Source organism: Mobula birostris, chromosome 13 (genome assembly GCF_030028105.1).
Source record: "Mobula birostris isolate sMobBir1 chromosome 13, sMobBir1.hap1, whole genome shotgun sequence".
Lineage (NCBI taxonomy): Eukaryota > Metazoa > Chordata > Chondrichthyes > Myliobatiformes > Myliobatidae > Mobula > Mobula birostris.
The window spans coordinates 23,511,820-23,532,872 of record NC_092382.1 but is presented as its reverse complement, the minus strand read 5'-3'; the positions used below and the strand labels follow the sequence as shown (position 1 = coordinate 23,532,872).

The 21,053-nt window shown below is 43.6% G+C and overlaps 2 protein-coding genes across 2 annotated transcripts in view; both read left to right on the top strand.

Moving 5' to 3' along the window:
• The window catches only part of LOC140208566 (uncharacterized), a 189,704-nt gene that overhangs the window by 81,503 nt on the left and 87,148 nt on the right, over window positions 1-21,053 (top strand). The gene's annotated exons all lie outside the window — the stretch shown is intronic.
• On the top strand, window positions 2,829-20,759 carry LOC140207393 (uncharacterized). Its single transcript, XM_072275926.1, has 2 exons — window positions 2,829-3,903; window positions 20,629-20,759. Exons 1-2 carry the CDS (start codon window positions 3,180-3,182, stop codon window positions 20,757-20,759), a joined length of 855 nt encoding a protein of 284 aa, XP_072132027.1. The 5' UTR covers window positions 2,829-3,179.

Below are 21,053 nucleotides of genomic sequence, written 5' to 3'. Positions count from 1 at the left end.
TAGTGATAAGGCTTGCTAGTGCTAGAGTTGGGGGAGTGGGGTGATGTGGTTAAAATAAGTTGTAGGGGGAATGGGAGCCAGAATGACAGAATAGATAGAGGAGAGGCTGAATTGAATTGAATTGACTTAATGACATACATCCTTCATATACATGAGGAGTAGAAATCTTTACGTTACGTCTCCATCTAAATGTGCAATGTGTAATTTATAGTAAATTATAATAAATAGTTTGTACATAGGACAGTCAATATAACATAGTTATGCAATTGTATCAGCATGAATTAATCAGTCTGATGGCCTGGTGGAAGATGATACCCTGTTGGTCTTTTTGCTGTGGTACCATTTCCTGGATGGTAGCAGCAGGAACAGTTTGGGGTTGTGGTGAATTGCATCCCTAATATCCTTTGGGCCCTTTTTACACACCTGTCTCTGTAAATGTCCTGAACAGTGGGAAGTTCACATCTACAGATGTGCTGGGCTGTCCGCACCACTCTCTGCAGGTTCCTGCGATTAAGGGAAGTACAGTTCCCATACCAGGCAGTGATGCAGTCGTCAGGATGCTCTCAGTTGTGTCCCTGTAGAAAGTTCTTAGGATTTGGCACCCCATCCCAAACTTCTTCAACCATCTGAGGTGAAAGAGGTGCTGTTGTGCTTTTTTCATGACACAGCTGGTATGTACAGACCATGTGAGATCCTCGGTGATGTTTATGCCAAGAAACTTAAAGCTGTTCACCCTCTCAACCCCAGATCCACTGATGTCAATAGGGGTTAGCCTGTCTCCATTCCTCCTGTCATCCACAATCAGCTCCTTTGTTTTTGTAACAATGAGCGAAAGGTTGTTTTCTTGACACCAGTCAGATGTTGTTTAGACCTCAGATAGAGTCAACAATCAAATGGTTGAGCATGGTGCAATGAATGTGCTGAGCTGTGTATATCACAATGCAAGAAGCATCGTAGGATAGTCAGATGAGCTCAGGACAGGGAATTATGATATAGTAGCCATTATTGGGACTTGGTTGCACCCAACAGTCTGAGGGATTTAGAGGAACAAATTTGTAGAGAGATTGCAGACCATGCCAAGAAACAAAGGTTGATTCAGTGAATGATTTTAACTTTCCATATATTGATTAGGACTCCCATACTGTAAAAGGACTAGATGGGGTAGAATTTGTCAAATATGTCCTTAATCAGTTCGTAGAATTCCCAACATAGAAGTGTGCAATAAGCTGTTAGGAAATGATCCAGGACTGGTGACAGAAATTAGTGATCATAATGCCATGAGATTCAAAGTAAATATGGAAAAAGAAAGGTCTGAACCGCGGGTTGAGATTCTAAATTGGAGAAAGGTCAATCTTGATGGTATCAGACAGGATCTGGCAAGTGTGGTTTGGGACAGGCGTTTTCTGACAAAGGAGTACTTGGTAAGTGGGAGGCCTTCAGACGTGAAATTTTGAGGGTGTCTAGTTTGTATGTGCCTGCCAAAATAAAAGTTGAAAGGTAACTGGTGCAGGGAACCTCAGTTTTCAAGAGATATTGAGGCCCCAGATATTTTGTTCCTCCAAATGCCTCAGACTGTTGGGTGCTACCAAGACTCATTAATGACTACAATATCATAATTCCACCCCCGAGCTCATCCGACTTTTTTTTTGTTGTCTTCTGTTGGTTTCTGAAAGCTTCCCAATAGTTTTTGCTCTTCTGTTTGCCCTCTCTTTGGCTTTTATGTTGGCTTTGGCTTCTCATTTCATCCACAGTTGTGTCCTCCTGCCTTTCCAATGCTTCCACTTGTTTGGGATGTATCTATCACTCGGCTCCCAGAAACTCCAGCCATTGCTGCTCCATTGTCACTCCTACCTTTTCCCTTCCAACCAAGTTTGGCCAGCTTCTCTGTCATAGAAACATGGGAATGTTCAGTACAGAAACAGGCTATTTGGCCCATCTAGTCAATACTGAAAAAACATCTAAGCTGTCTGATGCAACTACCTGCACCAGGACCATCGCCCTCCATACCCCTACCATCCAGTCTGCTATCAGACTTCAGTTAATTGTGAAATTGAGCTCATATTCTTCACTTGTGCTGACACCTCATTCCACACTCTCACAACCATTTCAGGAAAGAGCTTTTCCAAATGTTCCTGTTAAATTTTCACCTTCCCCACTTACCCATGACATCTGGTTGTCATCCCACCCAACCTGAGTGGAAAAACATGCTTGCATTTACCCTATCTGTACCCTCATAATTTTCTATACTTCCAACAAATTCTCAAAGCAATGTATAATTTCCTTAGTTATGTTTCAAGCCCTTTTTAGGTGTATAAAATGATGAGGGGCATTGATCATGTGGGTAGCCAGAGGTTTATTCCCAGGGCTGAAATGGCTAACAAGAGGGGGCTTAGTTTTAAGATGCTTGCAAATAGATCCCAAGGGGATATCAGGGGTAAGTTTTTTAACACAGAGTGGTGGGTGCGTGGAATGCACTGCCGGCTATTTGTGTGAGAGTGTATCAGTTATTGTGGGGCCAGGAACCCATGCAGCTCATTGGGAACAGGGAATAATAACAATGGAGAGTGTCAAACTGAGCCAGGTCACAGATTGGAGATGGCAGAAATTATAGAGACAGGAACAGTATCAAAGAATATGTTGGTCATTCCAGATACTAGCATTGTGTCCAGTTAGAAGATGATTTCTCTCTCCAATTTGGGTTGAACCTCACTGTAATAGTGTGATGCCAGATCACACCTTGACAACTCAAGGGATCTCATCTGAAATACTGTCCTACACCCATTGATGGATTTCATAAATATTTTTACAGGTTAAAAATGACAAGGAATTTGTCTACGGGAATCTCGAACACAACACGCCAGTTTTGCTGTCTCTGTCTAGATACTTAAAAAGGGGAGCAAGGGATTCACTCGATCATCTGACCGGCTGGCATGCCCATCATTTTACACATGGGGGGGAGCCCATTCACCTGCTCAAACAGTGGGAATGGATTCAGTCGGTCATTTCAACTGAAGATATATCAGCAAGTTCACACTGGACACGGCCATTCATTTGTTCTGTGCGTGAGAAGGCATTCAGTTGGTCATCCCACCTGTGGACAGACCAGTCAGTTCACCCTGGGCAGAAACTTGGTCATCTGCTGAATTTGTGGGGAAGGATTCACTCGGTCATCTGACCTAATGGCTCTCCAGCGAGTTCACACTGGGGAGCGGCCATTCACCTGCTCAGACTGTGGGAAGGGATTCACTGAATCATATAAACTACGGATACACCGGTCAGTTCACAGTGGCGAGAGGGCGTTCACGTGCTCAGACTGCGGGAAGGGATTCACTTGCTTATCCCAACTGAAGGTGCATCAGCGAGTTCACACTGGGGAGAGGCCGTTCACCTGCTCAGACTGTGGGAAGGGATTTACTTCGTCCTCTGTTCTACAGAGACACCAACGTATTCACACTGGGGAGAGGCCATTCACCTGCTCAGTGTGTGGGAAGGGATTCACTCGATCATCCCACCTACAAGCACACTGGTCTGTTCACACTGGGGAGAGGCCGTTCACCTGCTCAGTGTGTGGGAAGGGATTCACTTGCTCATCCCAACTGAAGGTACATCAGAGAGTTCACACTGGGGAGAGGCCGTTCACCTGCTCCGACTGTGGGAAGGGATTCACTCGATCATCTCAACTGAAGGGTCATCAGCAAGTTCACACTGGGGAGTGGACGATCACCTGCTCAGACTGCGGGAAGGGATTCACTCAGTCATCTGAACTGTTGGTACACCAGCAAGTTCACACTGGAGAGAGGCCGTTCACTTGCTCAGTGTGTGGGAAGGGATTCACTCGGTCATCGAACCTACTGACACATCAGTCAGTTCACACCGGGGAGAGGCCGTTCACCTGCTCAAACTGTGGGAAGGGATTCACTTGCTCATCTGCACTGAAGGTACATCAGCGATTTCACACTGGGGAGAGGCCGTTCACCTGCTCGGACTGTGGGAAGGGATTCACTCAGTCATCCGCTCTAATGGCACACCAGCGAGTTCACATTGGGGAGCGGCCATTCACCTGCTCAGTCTGTGGGAAGGGATTCACACAGTTATCTCAACTGAAGGTGCATCAGGGAGTTCACACTGGAGAGAGGCCATTCACCTGTTCAGATTGTGGAAAGGGATTTACTACGTCATCTCAACTACTGAGTCACCAGCAAGTTCACACTGGAGAGAGGCTGTTCACCTGCTCAGACTGAGAAGGGATTCACTCGGTTGTCTCATCTTCAGAGACACCAGCGAGTTCACACTGGGTAGAGGCCGATCTGCTGCTCAGACTTTGGGAAGAGATTCTCTCAGCCATCGCCACCAAATGTCCATCATTGAGTTCACACTGGGGAGAGGCCGTTCACCTGCTGTGAATGTGTGAAGCAATTCGCTCAGTCATCTAACCATATGTAACTCTCGCTTCAGCTAGCAGCTTAATATAGGGGGTGATAGCCCCCAGCCCGGCCAAACTTAAGAAATCTCGTTTGGGTGGATGCTGCAGGATGTGACCCCCATTACAAATCAGTACCCCAAAATAACAAACGGTACATAATATGCGATTAAACGATTGGGCTTTGTAGTTCTTACTTTGACTATAGGGCTAGTAAAGAAAAAATAAAGGAAAAGGGCCCACTCTCTCCATTCATGTCTTCTCATCGCTCCCCAGCAAAAGACCTGCAAAAATCTCTCTTCCAGACTCACAAGAAAGAACAACATTTCTCTCATTGGATAGCCCTGCACTTCAAAACTCTGTTGTCTCTAGTCGTAACGTAAACATTGCTGCTACAGAGAAACAGTAACCTCAGCAGTGAAACATTACAGAGAGGCCATTACATTAACACTGAAACCTCACAGCATGTTACAGTTGTGACACACTACTGGGTTCACAATAGACAATAGGTGCAGGAGTAGGCCATTTGGCCCTTCGAGCCAGCACTGCCATTCACTGTAATCATGGCTGATCATCCACAATCAGTACCCCGTTCCTGCCTTACCCCCATAACCTTTGATTCTGCTATCTTTAAGAGCTCTATCCATCTCTTTCTTGAAAGCATCCAGAGACTTGGCCTCCACAGCCTTCTGGTGCAGAGCATTCCATACATCCACCACTCTCTGGGTGAAAAAATGTTTCCTCAACTCCGTTCTAAATGGCCTACCCCTTATTATTAAACTGTGGCCTCTGGTTCTGGACTCACCCATCAGCGGGAACATGCTTCCTGCCTCCTGCGTGTCCAATCCCTTAATAATCATATATGTTTCAACAAGATCCCCTCTCAGCCTTCTAAATTCCAGTGTATACAAGCTCAGTCGCTCCAATCTTTCGACACATGACAGTCCCACCATCTTGGGAATTAACCTTGTGAACCTATGCTGCACTCCCTCAATAGCAAGAATGTCCTTCCTCAAATTTGGAGACCAAAACTGCACACAGTACTCCAGGTGTGGTCTCACCAGGGCCCTGTACAACTGCAGAAGGACCTCTTTGCTCCTATACTCAATCCCCTTGTTATGAAGGCCAGCATGCCATTAGCTTTCTTCACTGCCTGCTGTACTTGCATGCTTGCTTTCAGTGACTGATGTACAAGAACACTTGGATCTCGTTGTACTTCCCCTTTTCCTAAATTGATTCCATTTAGATAATAATCTGCCTTCCTGTTCTTACCACCAGCGTGGATAACCTCACATTTATCCACATTAAACTGCATCTGCCATGCATCCGCCCACTCACCCAGCCTGTCAAAGTCACCCTGCATTCTCATAACATCCTCCTCACATTTCACACTGCCACCCAGCTTTGTGTCATCGGCAAATTTGCTAATGTTACTTTTAATCCTTTCATCTGAATCATTAATATACATTGTAAACAGCTGCGGTCCCAGCTCTGAACTCTGTGGTACCTCACTGGTCACCGCCTGCCATTCCGAAAGGGACCCGTTAATCACTACTCTTTGTTTTTTGTCAGCCAGCCAATTTTCAATCCATGTCAGTACTCTGCCCCCAATACCATGTGCCTTAATTTTGTCCACTAATCTCCTATGTGGGACTTTATCAAAGGCTTTCTGAAAGTCGAGGTGCACTACATCCACTGGCTCTCCCTCATCCATTTTCATACTTACATCCTCAAAAAATTCTAGAAGATTAGTCAAGCACGATTTCTGCACTGGGGAGAAAGTTTCAACGAGCTGCATGCTGGTTATTTGTCCATCACCGTTGCTGAATGCAATTTCGAGAGTGACTGTCGGTGCTGAACTCTGCAATTATTGCTGTTGCTCACCAGACCCAGTTCTGCACACTGGTCACTGAGCATGGGAGGAGGTTCTTCTGCTGCATATTCACCTTTATTGGGACTGGAGTTTAACGTGGACTGGAGTGGAGAGCGGCCAGTGAAGGAGTGGAGCTTTGAGGCTTTGGCTCGAGAGATTTCAGCGAGCAGAGGCAGAGGATGAGCTTGCTCCCAGTAAGGTAAGGCTGGGAAAGTTTATTTAATTAATTAACTTAGGAGTTAGTAATGGAGGCAGTAGATAGGGCAGTCCAGTGCTCCGATTGTAGGATGTGGGAAGTCAGAGACAGCACAATTGTCTCCGATATCTACACCTGCAAGAGGTGCATCCAGCTGCAGCTCCTGTGAAATCGGTTCATTCGGGGGGCAGAGGCAGTAATAGATCAGAGTTTCAGGGAGACAGTCACCCCTAAAAGTCAGGAGACAGGTAAATGGGTGACTGTCAGGAGAGGGAAGGGGAATAGACAGAAAGAGCAGAGCACCCCTGTGGCCGTTCCCATCAACAATAAGTATACTGTTTTGGACACTGTTGGTGGGGACGACCTACAGCTACCAGGAACAAATTGTAGTGGTCATGTCTCTGGCACCGAGACTGGACCCTCAGCTCAGAAAGGAAGGAGTGAAAAGAGGAGAGCAGTAGTGATAGGGGATTCGATAGTTAAGGGGACAGTTAAGAGGTTCTGTGGGAAAGATATAGAATCCCAGTCTGTTCCCTCCCTGGTGCCAGGGTCCGCGATATCTCGGATGGAGTTCTCGGTATTCTCAGAAGAGAGGGTGAGCAGCCAGATGTCCTGGTCCACGTGGGGACCAATGACATAGATGGGAGTACGGATGAGGTCCTGAAGAAGGAATAAAGGGAGTTAGGGGAAAAAAGTGAAAAAGCAGGACCTCAAGGGTGCTAATTTCAGGATTGCTGCTTGTGCCGCGAGACAGAGAGGGTAGGAACAGGAAGTCATGGCAGTTGAATGTGTGGCTGAAGAGTTGGTGCAGGGGGCAGGGGTTCAGATTTCTGGATCATTGGGATCTCCTCTGGGGAAGGTCTGACCTGTACAACAAGGACGGGCTGCACCTGAACTGGAAAGGGACCAATATCCTGGTGGGCAGGTTTGTTGGAGCTGTTGGGGAGGGTTTAAACTAGTTTGGCAGGGTGGTGGGAATCAGAATGTGAGTGCAGTGATTAGGGTAGAAGAACAAGGGCACGATGCTGTGTGTTCTGAGTTGCTGAGGAAGGACAGGCAGGGGACAAAACATAAATGTAGCCAGTTTGAGGGGTTGAAGTGTGTCTATTTCAATGCTAGGAGTATTACGAATAAAGGGGATGAACTTAGAGAATGGATCAGTACGTGGAACTATGACGTTGTGGCCATTACTGAAACTTGGCTGGAGGAAGGGCAGGATTGACTGATGCAGGTACCGGGGTTTAGGTGTTTTAAAAGGAATAGGATGGGAGGTAGAAAAGGGGGGGAGTAGCATTACTGATCAGGGATAGTATCACACCTGTAGAAAGGGAGGACGCTGCAGAGGGAGTGTCCACTGAGTCGGTGTGGGTGGAAGTCAGAAATAGGAAGGGATCAATCACTGTGCCGGGAGTGGTCTATAGGCCCCCAAATAGCCCTCGGGACACCGAAGAGCAGATAAGCAGGCAGATTTTTGAATGGTGCAGGAAATACAGGGTTGTAGTTATGGGTGATTTCAACTTCCCTCATATTGACTGGCACCTCTTGACTGCAAGGGGGATAGATGGGGCTGAATTTGTCAGATGTGTTCAAGAAGGATTCCTGACACAGTATGTGACCGGCCGATGAGAGGAGAGGCCATACTGGATCTAGTTCTGGGTAATGAACCTGGTCAGGTGGCAGACCTCTTGGTGGGGGAGCATTTTGGTGAGAGTGGCCACAACTCCCTTAGCTTCAGCATAGCTATGGAAAAGGATAAAAACAGACAAAATGGGAAAGTGCTCAACTGGGGAAGGGCTAACTATGAAGGGATGAGGCAGGAACTAGTGAGAGTAAAGTGGAAACAGGTGTTGAAAGGTGAAAGCACAAGAGTAATGTGGAGGAAGTTTAGGGACCACTTGTGCAGGGTTCAGGATAGGTTTGGCCCACTGAGGCAAGGAAAAAATGGTAGGAAAAGGGAACCGTGGCTGTCGAAACACGTGAGGCAACTCGTCAAGCGGAAGAAGGAAGCATATGTTAGGTATAAGAAGCAGTCAGAGCCCTGTTGGTTGCTTTTCGATTGCTCCTACCCTGTTTACTTAATTGTCTCTACCAGTCATTTTTTTTTTGAAATCTTATTATAATACTTCAATACTGCTTTACTATGGCTGGGAAAAGAACCAAAGCATTTGCAAAAGAAAGAGAAACAGAAGATGAATCCCCAGTCATTTTGGATTCAATCAGTGACTTCCTTAAACGGCAAAAGTAGGAATTCTCTGAGGAGTTTCAACTGCTTAACGGCAAATTGGATACAATTCAGCGAACTTTATTTGAGCATGAGAACCAAATTCAGGAGAATACTATGAAGCTAATAACACTTGAAGAGGACGTTGAAGATACAATTAAACTCTGCAAGGAGTTATCTTTATCTAGTGATAAAATGCTGAAAAGGATCATCAGTCTCGAAAGCAAAAACAGGAGAAATAACTTGTGAATCCTGGGTCTTGAAGAATCAATTGAAGGCGCTGACCCTACGAAGTTTTTTGCAAACTTTCTGAAGCAGCTTTTCCCTGCTTTATTCACTTCGGAGCCGAAGCTCGATCGAGCTTCTCGCTCTCTGACTTTGAAGCCATTGTCCTTGGCAGCGAAACCCAGATTGGTCGGACTAGCCTTTCATGAATTTCGTATTAAGGGCCTTTTAATTCGCCATACCCGGAGACAAGGAATGATCAATTTCCAAAATTACAAGGTTAGATTTGTGGAAGACTATTCACCTGAAGTTTTGGCTGATCGTATGAAATATAAAGAAGTTATGTTGGAATTTTATAATAAAGGATATAAACCATCCCTTCAGTTCCCCGCACGTCTGAGTATCGTTTTGAAGAACGGATTGTGAAAAAGAATAAACTCAGTTGAAGATGCGAAAGAGTTTCTGAAGGATGAAGTCTAAAACTGTTATATTTCTTATTTGATCAAGTTTTTTCTTCTGTTAATATGAATTTGAAATAAGGTTACGTTTTGGCTGTTCATATATTGTCTTTTGTTATGTATTTTTTTGATACTACTTTATTTTATCCCTTTTTAAGGCTTTATTTTAATACAGCTTTCTTTGAATTTGTTTAAAGTCATCCTTTCATATTTTCGAATACTGAGTTATTTTGCTTTTTATGTTGTGTCTTGGTAGGGGCATAATGACCTTGCAGGACTGGAGGTTTTTTCTCTGTCAACAGGATTTTTTGGGGCCGGTACTTAGTTCTTAGCTCACTGACTGTCTATTGGTCAGCTTTCTCGCTTTGGGTAGGGGAGGGGGGTAGGGCCTATTTCTCCCTGGGAGCTCTGTTGGGTTGAATGTATGATTGTTTGTTTGAATACCTTACTTTACGGTTTGTTTTCTAGTTTTAATAACTTATGGCTAGATTTTTTAATTACACATTGATTGGTATGTAAAATGGTTCGAAATATTAACCTATTTAGTTTGAGTGTGAAAGAGCTGTATCACCCCTTCAAAAGGAATAAAGTGTTTGCTTATATTGAAAAATTAAAAGCACCTATTTTTTTTACAAGAAATGCACATACGCAGCTGTGATAGCTTACATTTTTTTACTCGGTGGAAGGATATGCAATTCCACTCTTCGCTTAATGCAAAATCACGTGGATTTTCAATTTTTGTAGATAATACAGTTTCCTTTATTCAGCATAAAGTTGTTTCGGACCCTAATGGTCGATTTGTTATTGTATCAGGGAGTTTAGACAGTAAGTTGATTGTTTTTGCTCATGTTTATGCCCCAGCGTAGATGATCCAGGATTTTTTGAGCATCTATTTTCCTTTTTGCCAAATTTGTGTACTTACGCCCTTGTGATGGGAGGAGATTTTAACTGCTGGTTAGATCCAGTATTAGATCGCTCATTTATTAAACCAGCCACACTTAATAAATCAGCTTTGTTTATCCAATCTTTTCTAACTAAATGTGGTATAGTTGATGCTTGGCAATTTCTTTATCTGACGGACAGGGAGTATTCTTTTTTCTCTCATGTCTATCATTCTTATACCGGGATTGACTTTTTTTTATTGATAGTCAAATGATTCCATTAGATCGATTGATTGAATATAAAGAGATTGCTATCTCTGACCACTCTCCTGTAATTCTATCTCAAAATATTCCTGGTCCTATTCCCATGAGTAAATTTTGGCGCTTTAATTTAACTCTGTTATCCGATAAGGATTTTTAAAAAAAATTTATGGAGAATCAAATTACTCTTTATTTTTGAAGAAAATACGTTGGAAGAGGTGCCTAGCCTTATTATATGGGATACTTTTAAAGCATACATCCGGGGTCAAATTATTTCTTATACTGCAAACATCATTAAAAAAGCTAACAAAGAAAGAAATGAATTAGCCAATCCGCTAAAGCAACTGGACCATAAATGCACTTCAGTACCTGATCCTGAAACATGTAAGAGAGGTATTGAAACTAAAACTAAATATGATCTTCTTTTAACATACCCAATTGAAAGCCAACTTTTAAAAGATACAAGTCAACTTTATATTCACGGAGACAAAACTGCTAAGCTACTGGCTAATCAATTGAAGCCATTTTCAGCCAAGCGGCAAATTAAAGAAATACGTAAAATTAACGGGGACATGACAACTGACCACCTTGAAATTAATGACACTTTTAGGTAATTTTATTCTAAATTGTATAGTTCTGACTCTGTTAATGATAATATTGCAATGAATAATTTTTTTAGATCAATTAAATATTCCTAATCTTTCGTTAGATGATCGTAGGCAATTGGATCAACCTATTTCCCAGGATGAAATTGCTCAGGCTATTTGAGAATTGCATTCTGGGAAATCCCCAGGACCCGCTGGATTCTCTGGAGAGTTTTAATAGGCTTTTTCCTCCTTGATTATACCACAATTATGTTCTACCCTTACTGATTCCTTTAAGGTAGGAAGACTACAGCAGTCTTTTTACTAAGTTTTCATTTTGCTAATTCTCAAAAAGAATAAGAATCCTACTGTATGTTCTTTGTATAGACCTATCTCTTTATTCAATTTTGATACTAAAATTTTATCTGAAGTGTTGGCTTGCAGACTTGAAAATATTATATCTTCTGTAGTTTTGGATGATCAGACAGGATTTATTAAAAATCGATATTCCCATTTTAATATATGGCATTTGTTAAATGTTATATACTCTCCATCTAAGGAAATACCAGAATGTGTGATATCTTTGGATGTGGAGAAGGCTCTTGACAGAGTTGAATGGAACTTTCTATCTGCATCCTTAGAAAAATTTATTTTGGACCTAATTTTATTCATTGGATTAAACTACTTTATTTATCTCCCTCCACTCGGGTTCTTACAAATTTTCAGAATTCTAAACCCTTTAAACTCCAGCGTGGAACTAGACAAGGTTTCCCTTTGAGCCCTCTGCTTTTTGATTTGGTATTAGAACCCTTAGCAATTGCTTGTCGAGAGTCAAAATAGATCACTGGCATTTTAAGGAGAGGTACTATTCATAAAGTGTCGCTCTATTGCTGATGACTTATTCCTTTTTATATTCAATGTTACAACCTCCTTACCATTTGTGTTCTGTTTACTGACTAATTTTAGTCAAATTAAATCTACTGAAGAGTGAACTGTTTCCTTTAAACAATTTAATACCAATTGATATCAACCTTCCTTTTAAAATTTTTAGAAAACAAAACAATTTACATATTTAGGAGTAACAATTAATAAGAATTATAAAGATTTATTTAAGGAAGAATTCTTAGGTTTATTGAATTACGTTAAAAATACTAATTGGTCACCTCTCTCTTTATCACTGATTGGCCAAATCAATTCTATTAAAATGAATATCTTATCTAAATTTAAATACCTTTTTCAATCTGTGCCTGTTTTTATTCCTAAATCTTTTTTTGACTCTTTGGATTCAATTTTTTTTCTTCCTATATATGGAAGAATAAAAAAACTCGTATAAATAAAGCTCACCTTCTAAGAACCAAACAGAACGGAGGATTTGCCCTACCCAATTTTAGCTTATATTATTGGGCAGTAAATATACGTAATATTGCGTTTTGGAAGTCAACTCTGTTATAAAATTTTCCATTATTTCTTTACTTGGATCCTTGCTTCCTTTACCTTTAAATAAATTAATTGACAATGTGGTGGTTAAACATACATTGAGGATGTGGTTACAGTTTAGAAAACATTTTGGTTTATTGATATTCTCCCTCTCAAGTCCCAAATTTTCTGATTTTTTTTTAAAACCATCTTTAATTTAGACTAGATTGGATAATGAGAACACTCAGTCCTCGTTTACTGTCATTAGAAATGCATACATGCATTAAGAAATGATACAGAGTGATATCACAGAAAAAACAGGACAAACCAAAGACTAGCACTGACAGAACCACATAATTATGACATATAGTTACAGCAGTGCAAAACAAAACCATAATTTGATAAAGAACAAACCATGGGCACGGTAAAAAAAACCGTCTCAAAGTCCCGAGTCGATCGACTCCCGAGTCCCCGATAGCAAGCGGCAAAGGGAGAAATTCCCTGCCATAAACCTCCAGGCACCGACAACTGCTGATGCATTGGAAGCACCCGACCACAGACGACACTGAATCCATCCGTCCAAAAACTTCGAGCCTCCGACCAGCCCCTCCGATACAGCCTCCCAACTGCCATCCTCTGCCAAGCGCCTTCGACCTCGCCCGGCCGCCAAAACAAGCAAAGCCGAGGATTCGGGGCCTTCTCCGGAGATACCGGACCACACAGTAACAGCGGCAGCGAAGGGGGCATTTAGAAACCATAGAAAAACTATAGCACAGAAACAGGCCTTTTGGCCCTTCTTGGCTGTGCCGAACCATTTTCTACCTAGTCCCACTGACCTGCACACGGACCATATCCTTCCATACACCTCCCATCCATGTATCTGTCCAATTTATTTTTAAATGTTAAAAAAGAACCCGCATTTACCACCTCGTCTGGCAGCTCATTCCATACTCCCACCACTCTGTGTGTGAAGAAGCCCCCACTAATGTTCCCTTTAAACTTTCCCCCCTCACCCTTAACCCATGTCCTCTGTTTTTTTTTCTCCCCTTGCCTCAGTGGACAAAGCCTGCTTGCATTCACTCTATCTATACCCATCATAATTTTATATACCTCTATCAAATCTCCCCTCATTCTTCTACGCTCCAGGGAATAAAGTCCTAACCTATTCAACCTTTCTCTGTAACTGAGTTTCTGAAGTCCCAGCAACATCCTTGTAAACCTTCTCTGCACTCTTTCAGCCTTATTAATATCCTTCCTGTAACTTGGTGACCAAAACTGTACACAATACTCCAAATTCGGCCTCACCAATTCCTTATACAACCTCACCATAACATTCCAACTCTTGTACTCAATACTTTGATTAATAAAGGCCAATGTACCAAAAGCTCTCTTTATGACCTTATCTACCTGTGACGCGACTTTAGGGAATTTTGTATCTGTATTCCCAGATCCCTCCGTTCTACTGCACTCCTCAGTGCCTTACCCTGTATGTTCTACCTTGGTTTGTCCTTCCAAAGTGCAATACCTCACACTTGTCTGTATTAAACTCCATCTGCCATTTCTCAACCCATTTTTCCAGCTGATCCAAGTCCCTTTGCAAGCTTTGAAAACCTTCCTCACTGTCCACTACACCTCTAATCTTTGTATCATCAGCAAATTTGCTGATCCAATTTACCACATTATCATCCAGATCATTGATATAGATGACAAATAACAATGGACCCAGCACTGATCCCTGTGGCACACCACTAGTCACAGGTCTCCGCTCTGAGAAGCAATTCTCTACTACCACTCTTTGGCTTCTTCCATTGAGCCAATGTCTAATCCAATTTACCACCTCTCCATGTATACCGAGTGACTGAATTTTCCTAACTAACCTCCCATGCGGGACCTTGTCAAAGGCCTTACTGAAGTCCATGTAGACAATATCCACTGCCTTCCCTTCATCCACTTTCCTGGTAACCTCCTAGAAAAACTCCAATAGATTGGTCAAGCATGACCTACCACGCACAAAGCCATGTTGACTCTCCCTAATAAGTCCCTGTCTATCCAAATACTAGTATATTCTGTCTCTTAGTACTCCCTCCAATAACTTACCTACTACCGACGTCAAACTTTCCGGCCTATAATTTCCCGGATTACTTTTCGATCTGGGTATTTCAGAAGTTTCTCCAGATGTTCCTCCGTACTCTCACGTCTATCTCCATCAAATCAGAATTGTGCACGGTCCCCTACTTGACAAATAACAGACAGCACCACCGAAATGGCCGCGTGTGCCATCTTCTCCTCCTCCTCCTTTAGACTCATCTTCTAAAGAATGGGATAGATTCGGTATTAAACGATTTCAGGATTTGTTTAATGGAGGGAATCTCTCTTCTTTTGTGCAACTTCCAACGAAATTTAACTTTTCCAACACTCAGTTTTTTCGATACTTACAGATTGGAGATTTTTTAAGATCGCAATTACTTACATTTCTTCAAGTCCAGATAAGAATATATTAGATACAATTTTTAATTTGAAATCCTTTGATAACAGTTCAATATCTTACAGTCTGCTGTCGGGACTGAAAATGGCCTCTTTAGATAAAATTAAGGGAGACTGCGAAAAGGATCTACAGGTTTTCATATCTGATGAGAGCTGGAAGATTATTTTAAAATTGATTAATTCTTCATCATTATGTGCTCATCATTCTTTATTACAATTCAAAGTGGTACATAGAGTTCATGAGTCTAAAGATAAGCTTTCCCGTTTCTACGCAGATGTTTCCCCTTACTGTGATAGATGTGGTAATGGAGTGGCCACACTAATTTGTATATTTTGGTCATGTCTGAGCCTTGAAAACTTCTGGAAAGATGTATTTCAAACGCTTTCTGCACTTTTGAATGTCAGCTTTAAGCCCAATCCTTTGACTGCCATGGTTGGTATTGTTGAGGACAGTGCTACAAAACTGAAGCCATCTAATTTGCGGGTATTGGCCTTTATGTCTCTTATGGCCAGGAGGACGATCTTGCTCAAGTGGAAGGAGGCCGCCCCGCCCACTCATGTTCAATGGCGAGCTGACGTCATGTTGTGCCTTAATCTAGAGAAGATTCGTTGTTTGGTTTCTGATTCGAAACATGATTTTTTAATGTTATGGGGACACTTTCTGAATAATTTTCACAATCTTTGAACAGTTATTAATGCATGGATCTGTGCCATTATTATTATTATATCATATTGTAAGGTATTTTTCAATTTTCTTCTGTTTTATTTTAACCAACCAGCTCATTTTGGTAGTGGGGGTAGATTTTATAAATAAGATACAATTTTTTTTTTCTATTTCATTTTATAATTCAATCTTTTTTTATACATGATTGTTTTGGAATATGGGACACTGTGATCCTATTACTGTAATTTAAATGTAATGTAATTCGGATTATTTACTTGTATCCTTATGATTTTTGTATTTGCATTCGTGAATTTATATAATACCAATAAAAATATTGAAAAAGGAAGAAGATATAAGAAGCAGGAAGCAGGAGGGGCTCATGAGAAATATAGGGTAGCCAGGAAGGAGCTTAAGAAAGGACTTAGGAGAGCCAGAAGAGGGCATGAGAAGGCCTTGACATGTAGGATTAAGGAGTACCCCAACGTGTTCCATGCGTATGTGAAGAACAGAAGGATGACAAGAATGAAGGTGGGGCCACTAAAGGATGAAGAGGTCAACTCATGCCTGGAGGTGGAGGAGGTTGGGGAGGTCCTAAATAAATACTTTGCTTCAGTATTCACAAGTGAAAAGGATCTTGATCAGGGTGAGGTCGAAATAGAACAGGCCTATGTGCTGGACAATGTGGAGATTAAGGAAGAAGAAGTGTTGGATCGTCTTAAAAACATCAAGATTGATAAATCCCCAGGGCCGGACGTGATATACCCAGGTTGCTGTGGTAAGTGAGAGCAGAGATTACTGGAGCAGTACCTATGATTTTTGAATCCTCTTTGGCTGCAGGGGAGGTGCCGGAGAATTGGTAAATGGCAAATGTAGTTCCCTTGTTTCAAAAAGGTAATAGGGAGAAACCTGGGAACTATAGACCAGTGAGTCTTATGTCGGTGGTCTGCAAACTATTGGAAAGGATTCTTAAAGATAGGATCTATGAGCATTTGGAGAGGTACAGTCTACTCAAGGATAGTCAACATGGTTTTATGAAGGGAAGATCGTGCCTCACGAGTCTAATTGAGTTTTTTGAAGAGGTAACAAAAGAAATTGATGAGGGTAGGGCGGTAGATGTGGTCTACATGGATTTTAGCAAGGCATTTGACAAGGTCCCTCACGGGAGACTCATACAGAAAGTCATGAGTCTTGGGATCAGTTGAACCTTGGCTGTTTGGATAATAAAATGGCTTAAAGGAAGAAAGCAGAGGGTAGTAGCGGAAGGGAAATATTCTGCCTGGAGGTGACCAGTGGAGTGCCGCAGGGATCTGTCCTGGGACCCCTGCTATTTGTGATTTTTATAAATGACCTGGATGAAGAGGTAGAAGGATGGGTAAGTAAGTTTGTGGATTACACGAAGATTGGAGGAGTTGTGGATGGAGCTGTAGGTTGTCGAAGGCTACAAGAGGATACAGACAGGATGCAGAGTTGGGGAGAAAAGTGGCAGATGGAGTTCAATCTGGATAACTGTGAGGCAATGTATTTTGGAAGGACAAACCAGAAGGTTGAGTACAGGGTTAATGGTCGGTTACTTAAGAGTGTGGATGAGTAGAGGGACCTCGGGGGTCAAATCCATACATCCCTCAGGGTTGTTATACAGGTTGATAGGACAGTTAAGAAGGCCTATGGGATGCTAGGCTTCATTAATATGGGGTTGAGTTCAAGAGTAGAGAGGTCATGTTGCAACTCTACAAATCTCTGGTGCGACCACGCTTAGAGTATTGTGTTCAATTCTGGTCACCTCATTATAGGAAGTATGTGGAAGCTATGGAGAGGGTGCAGAGGAGATTTACCAGGACGTTGCCTGGATTGGAAAACAAGTCTTATGAGGCAAGGTTAGCAGAGCTGGGACTTTTCTCTTTGGAGCATAGAAGAATGACAGGGGACTTGATAGAGGTCTACAAGATTATGAGAGGCATAGATAAGGTGGATAGCCAATACCTGTTTCCCGGGGCACGAATAGCAAACACCAGAGGTCATATGTACAAAGTTAAGGGAGGGAAGTTTAGGGGAGACATCAGGCGTAAGTTTTTTACACAGAGGGTTGTGGGTGCCTGCAATGACTTGCCAGGTATGGTGGTGGAGGCTAAAACATTAGCGATATTTAAGAGCCTCTTGGACAGGCACATGGATGAAAGAAAAATAGAGAGTTATGGAGTAATGTGGGTTTAGTACTTTTTTAAGGGATATATGGGTCAGCACAACATCGAGGGCCGAAGGGCCTGTACTGTGCTGTGGTGTACTAATGTCTTACGTCACCCACGTGCTGGTGAGCTCGAGCTTGGTCGATTGAACAGCTACTAATCACTTATCTCACCAACCGCTATCAACAGAGGATTCAGGCGTTGCGCTATTCCCATTGGTGCGCAGCGATGTCAGTCAATTGTTACAACCAATAGCGGAGGCGGACCTGCTGAACCCGACTCCCGCTGCCGGTAGATCTCCCCGTCAAAGCGGAACAAATCCCAAAGTAAATGTCCGCTTTCTGATTTATTTCCTTTTCCCTCCGAGGGAAGTTGGGGGCGTTTGTGAAGTGTCTCCTGCGGCCGGAGTCTGATGTGTCGCTGAGAGGTAGGAGGAGACCGCTCGACCCGTCGGTTTGATGTCGGTTCCCCGGGGAGGGAGAGGGGGATTTTATTGAAAGGATGAAGATGGTGAGAGAGGGGGCGGACAGGATGTTTGTCCCGGTGGAGACAGGAGAGGCTCATCTGTGGAAATGTCTGAGCCCACGGTGGTGGCGAGCAGAGGGATTCACCACATTGGGGGGCAAACACCGGCAGACTGTTGCCCTGCAAGTGGGGCCAATGGTCCGAGCAAAGTGGGGATGGGAGTGGTGCTGGGGCCCGGGTCTTATTCAATGACGTGACGTGCCAGAAGGGCCGAGTGGCCTGCTGCTGTTCCTGGTGTCTGTGTGTGTTAGATACAAGGAATCAATTATAAAAGATGAAATTATGACACATCTGGATAGTAGTAACAGGATCGGTCCGAGTCAGCATGGATTTACGAAGGGGAAATCATGCTTGACTAATCTTCTGGAATTTTTTGAGGATGTAACTATGAAAATGCAGAAGGGAGAGCCACTGGATGTAGTGTACCTGGACTTTCAGAAAGCCATTGATAAAGTCCCACATAGGAGATTAGTGGGCAAAATTAGGGCACATGGTATTGGGGGCAGAGTACTGACATGGATTGAGAATTGGCTGGCTGACAGAAAACAAAGAGTGGCGATTAACGGGTCCCTTTCGGAATGGCAGGCGGTGACCAGTGGGGTACCGTAGGGTTCAGTGCTGAGACCGCAGCTATTTACAATATATATTAATGATTTAGATGAGGGAATTAAAAGTAACATTAGCAAATTTGCCGATGACACAAAGCTGGGTGGCAGTGTGAAATGTGAGGAGGATGTTATGAGAATGCAGGGTGACTTGGACAGGCTGGGTGAGTGGGCAAATGCATAGCAGATGCAGTTTAATGTGGATAAATGTGAGGTTATCCACTTTGGTGGTAAGAACGGGAAGGCAGATTATTATCTAAATGGAGTCAAGTTAGGAAAAGGGGAAGCACAACGAGATCTAGGTGTTCTTGTACATCAGTCACTGAAAGCAAGTATGCAGGTACAGCAGGCAGTGAAGAAAGCTAATGGCATGCTGGCCTTCATAACAAGGGGACTTGAGTATAAGAGCAAAGAGGTCCTTCTGCAGCTGTACAGGGCCCTGGTGAGACCACACCTGGTGTACTGTGTGCAGTTTTGGTCTCCAAATTTGAGGAAGGACATTCTTGCTGTTGAGGGAGTGCAGCGTAGGTTCACAAGGTTAATTCCCGGGATGGCGGGACTGTCATATGTGGAAAGATTGGAGCGACTGGGCTTGTATACTCTGGAATTTAGAAGGCTGAGAGGGGATCTTATTGAAACATATAAGATTATTAAGTGATTGGACACGCTGGAGGCAGGAAGCATGTTCCCGCTGATGGGTGAGTCCAGAACCAGAGGACACAGTTTAAGAATTAGGGGTAGGCCATTTAGAACGGAGTTGAGGAAAAACTTTTTCACCCAGAGAGTGGTGGATATATGGAATACTCTGCCCCAGAAGGCTGTGGAGACCAAGTCTCTGGATGCTTTCAAGAAAGAGATCGACAGAGCTCTTAAAGATAGCGGAATCAAAGGTTATGGGGATAAGGCAGGAACTGGATACTGATTGTGGATGATCAGTCATGATCACAGTGAATGGCGGTGCTGGCTCGAATGGCGGTGAATGGCCTACTGCACCTATTGTCTATTGTGTATTGAATATCCTGAAAATGACTCCAACTGTATATTAGAGCCCGAGAGTTTCGGGGGTTTGGAAAAATTAAATGAGGGTGTCTGTGCGTTTTTGTTTCCCGGGGTTTGTTTCCATGTTGATGTAGTGAAGAGGGAGTTCAGAGCCGACACAGCGGGGCCCGATACAGGTCAGAAAGGGTAAGTTACAGGTGACACTCCGCTCCGGGACAACCAGCACCGGAGCATTTAGAGTAACGTCGCAGTAATTCGGAGCGGATCGGGGAGAATATTAAATAAAACCAACATGGGAACTTTCTGATCCGAACCCCTGACAGAGTGTGAAGGAACCACCACGAAGAGTAGCTGCGGAATTTAAAACAAGCGAGCCGAGCCGAGCCGGGCCCGTGTGGGTGGAAGCGGAGCAGGAGATCGATGCCTGTGAACGGGGGAAGTAAATCTGCAATGAGCTTTGGAAATTGTCCATGGACAAAGTCGGAGACAGCGGGGCTGAGCGGTACCGGACAGTGTGAACAGATATGATGGGATCGCAGGAATCAGTGTGGCTGAGAAAGTTGCCGAGGCTTTCTCGGCTTTGTACATCAGTCAGAAACCCGATGGACAGAGATTTACACTGATTTTCCAAAGCGTTCCCGGCCTCCTTCCCGAACCCTGCCCGCCGTGCAGTCAGCGCCCCGGACCGTAACGTTTCTCCCGGCATCAGCACCTTTGAGGCGCCGGCGATCCCCGCCTTCCCCGTTTTAACCCTCCGGGAATGAGCTGCTCTCCGTTTCCAGCATCTCCCTGCCCCGAGACCCACGGAGTGGACAGACAGTAATTCACTCGCTCTCTCGGTTGTTTCCCAGTGAATTTAGTGGCGATGGTGATCCTGTCCCGGGGAAAGTGCGGCCTCTCCACCCGCACCACTCGCTACCTGGTGGCCACGGCAGGGGCGGATGTACTGACCATCGTGTTTGCGGTGATATTGTGGCGTGTCGGTTAATATTATTTCCTCGGGACTTTCCTGGACATCACGCCCGTGTGCAGTGTGATCGCTGCCCTGGGAGAGGCAG

Excerpts from the sequence above, each read along its gene's own strand:
- LOC140207393 (XM_072275926.1), top strand. The coding sequence starts at position 3,180 with ATGGCTCTCCAGCGAGTTCACACTGGGGAGCGGCCATTCACCTGCTCA. Across the intron at positions 3,904-20,628 it reads GCCGTTCACCTGCTCAAACT|CGTTCCCGGCCTCCTTCCCG; the intron begins GTGGGAAGGGAT and ends GATTTTCCAAAG.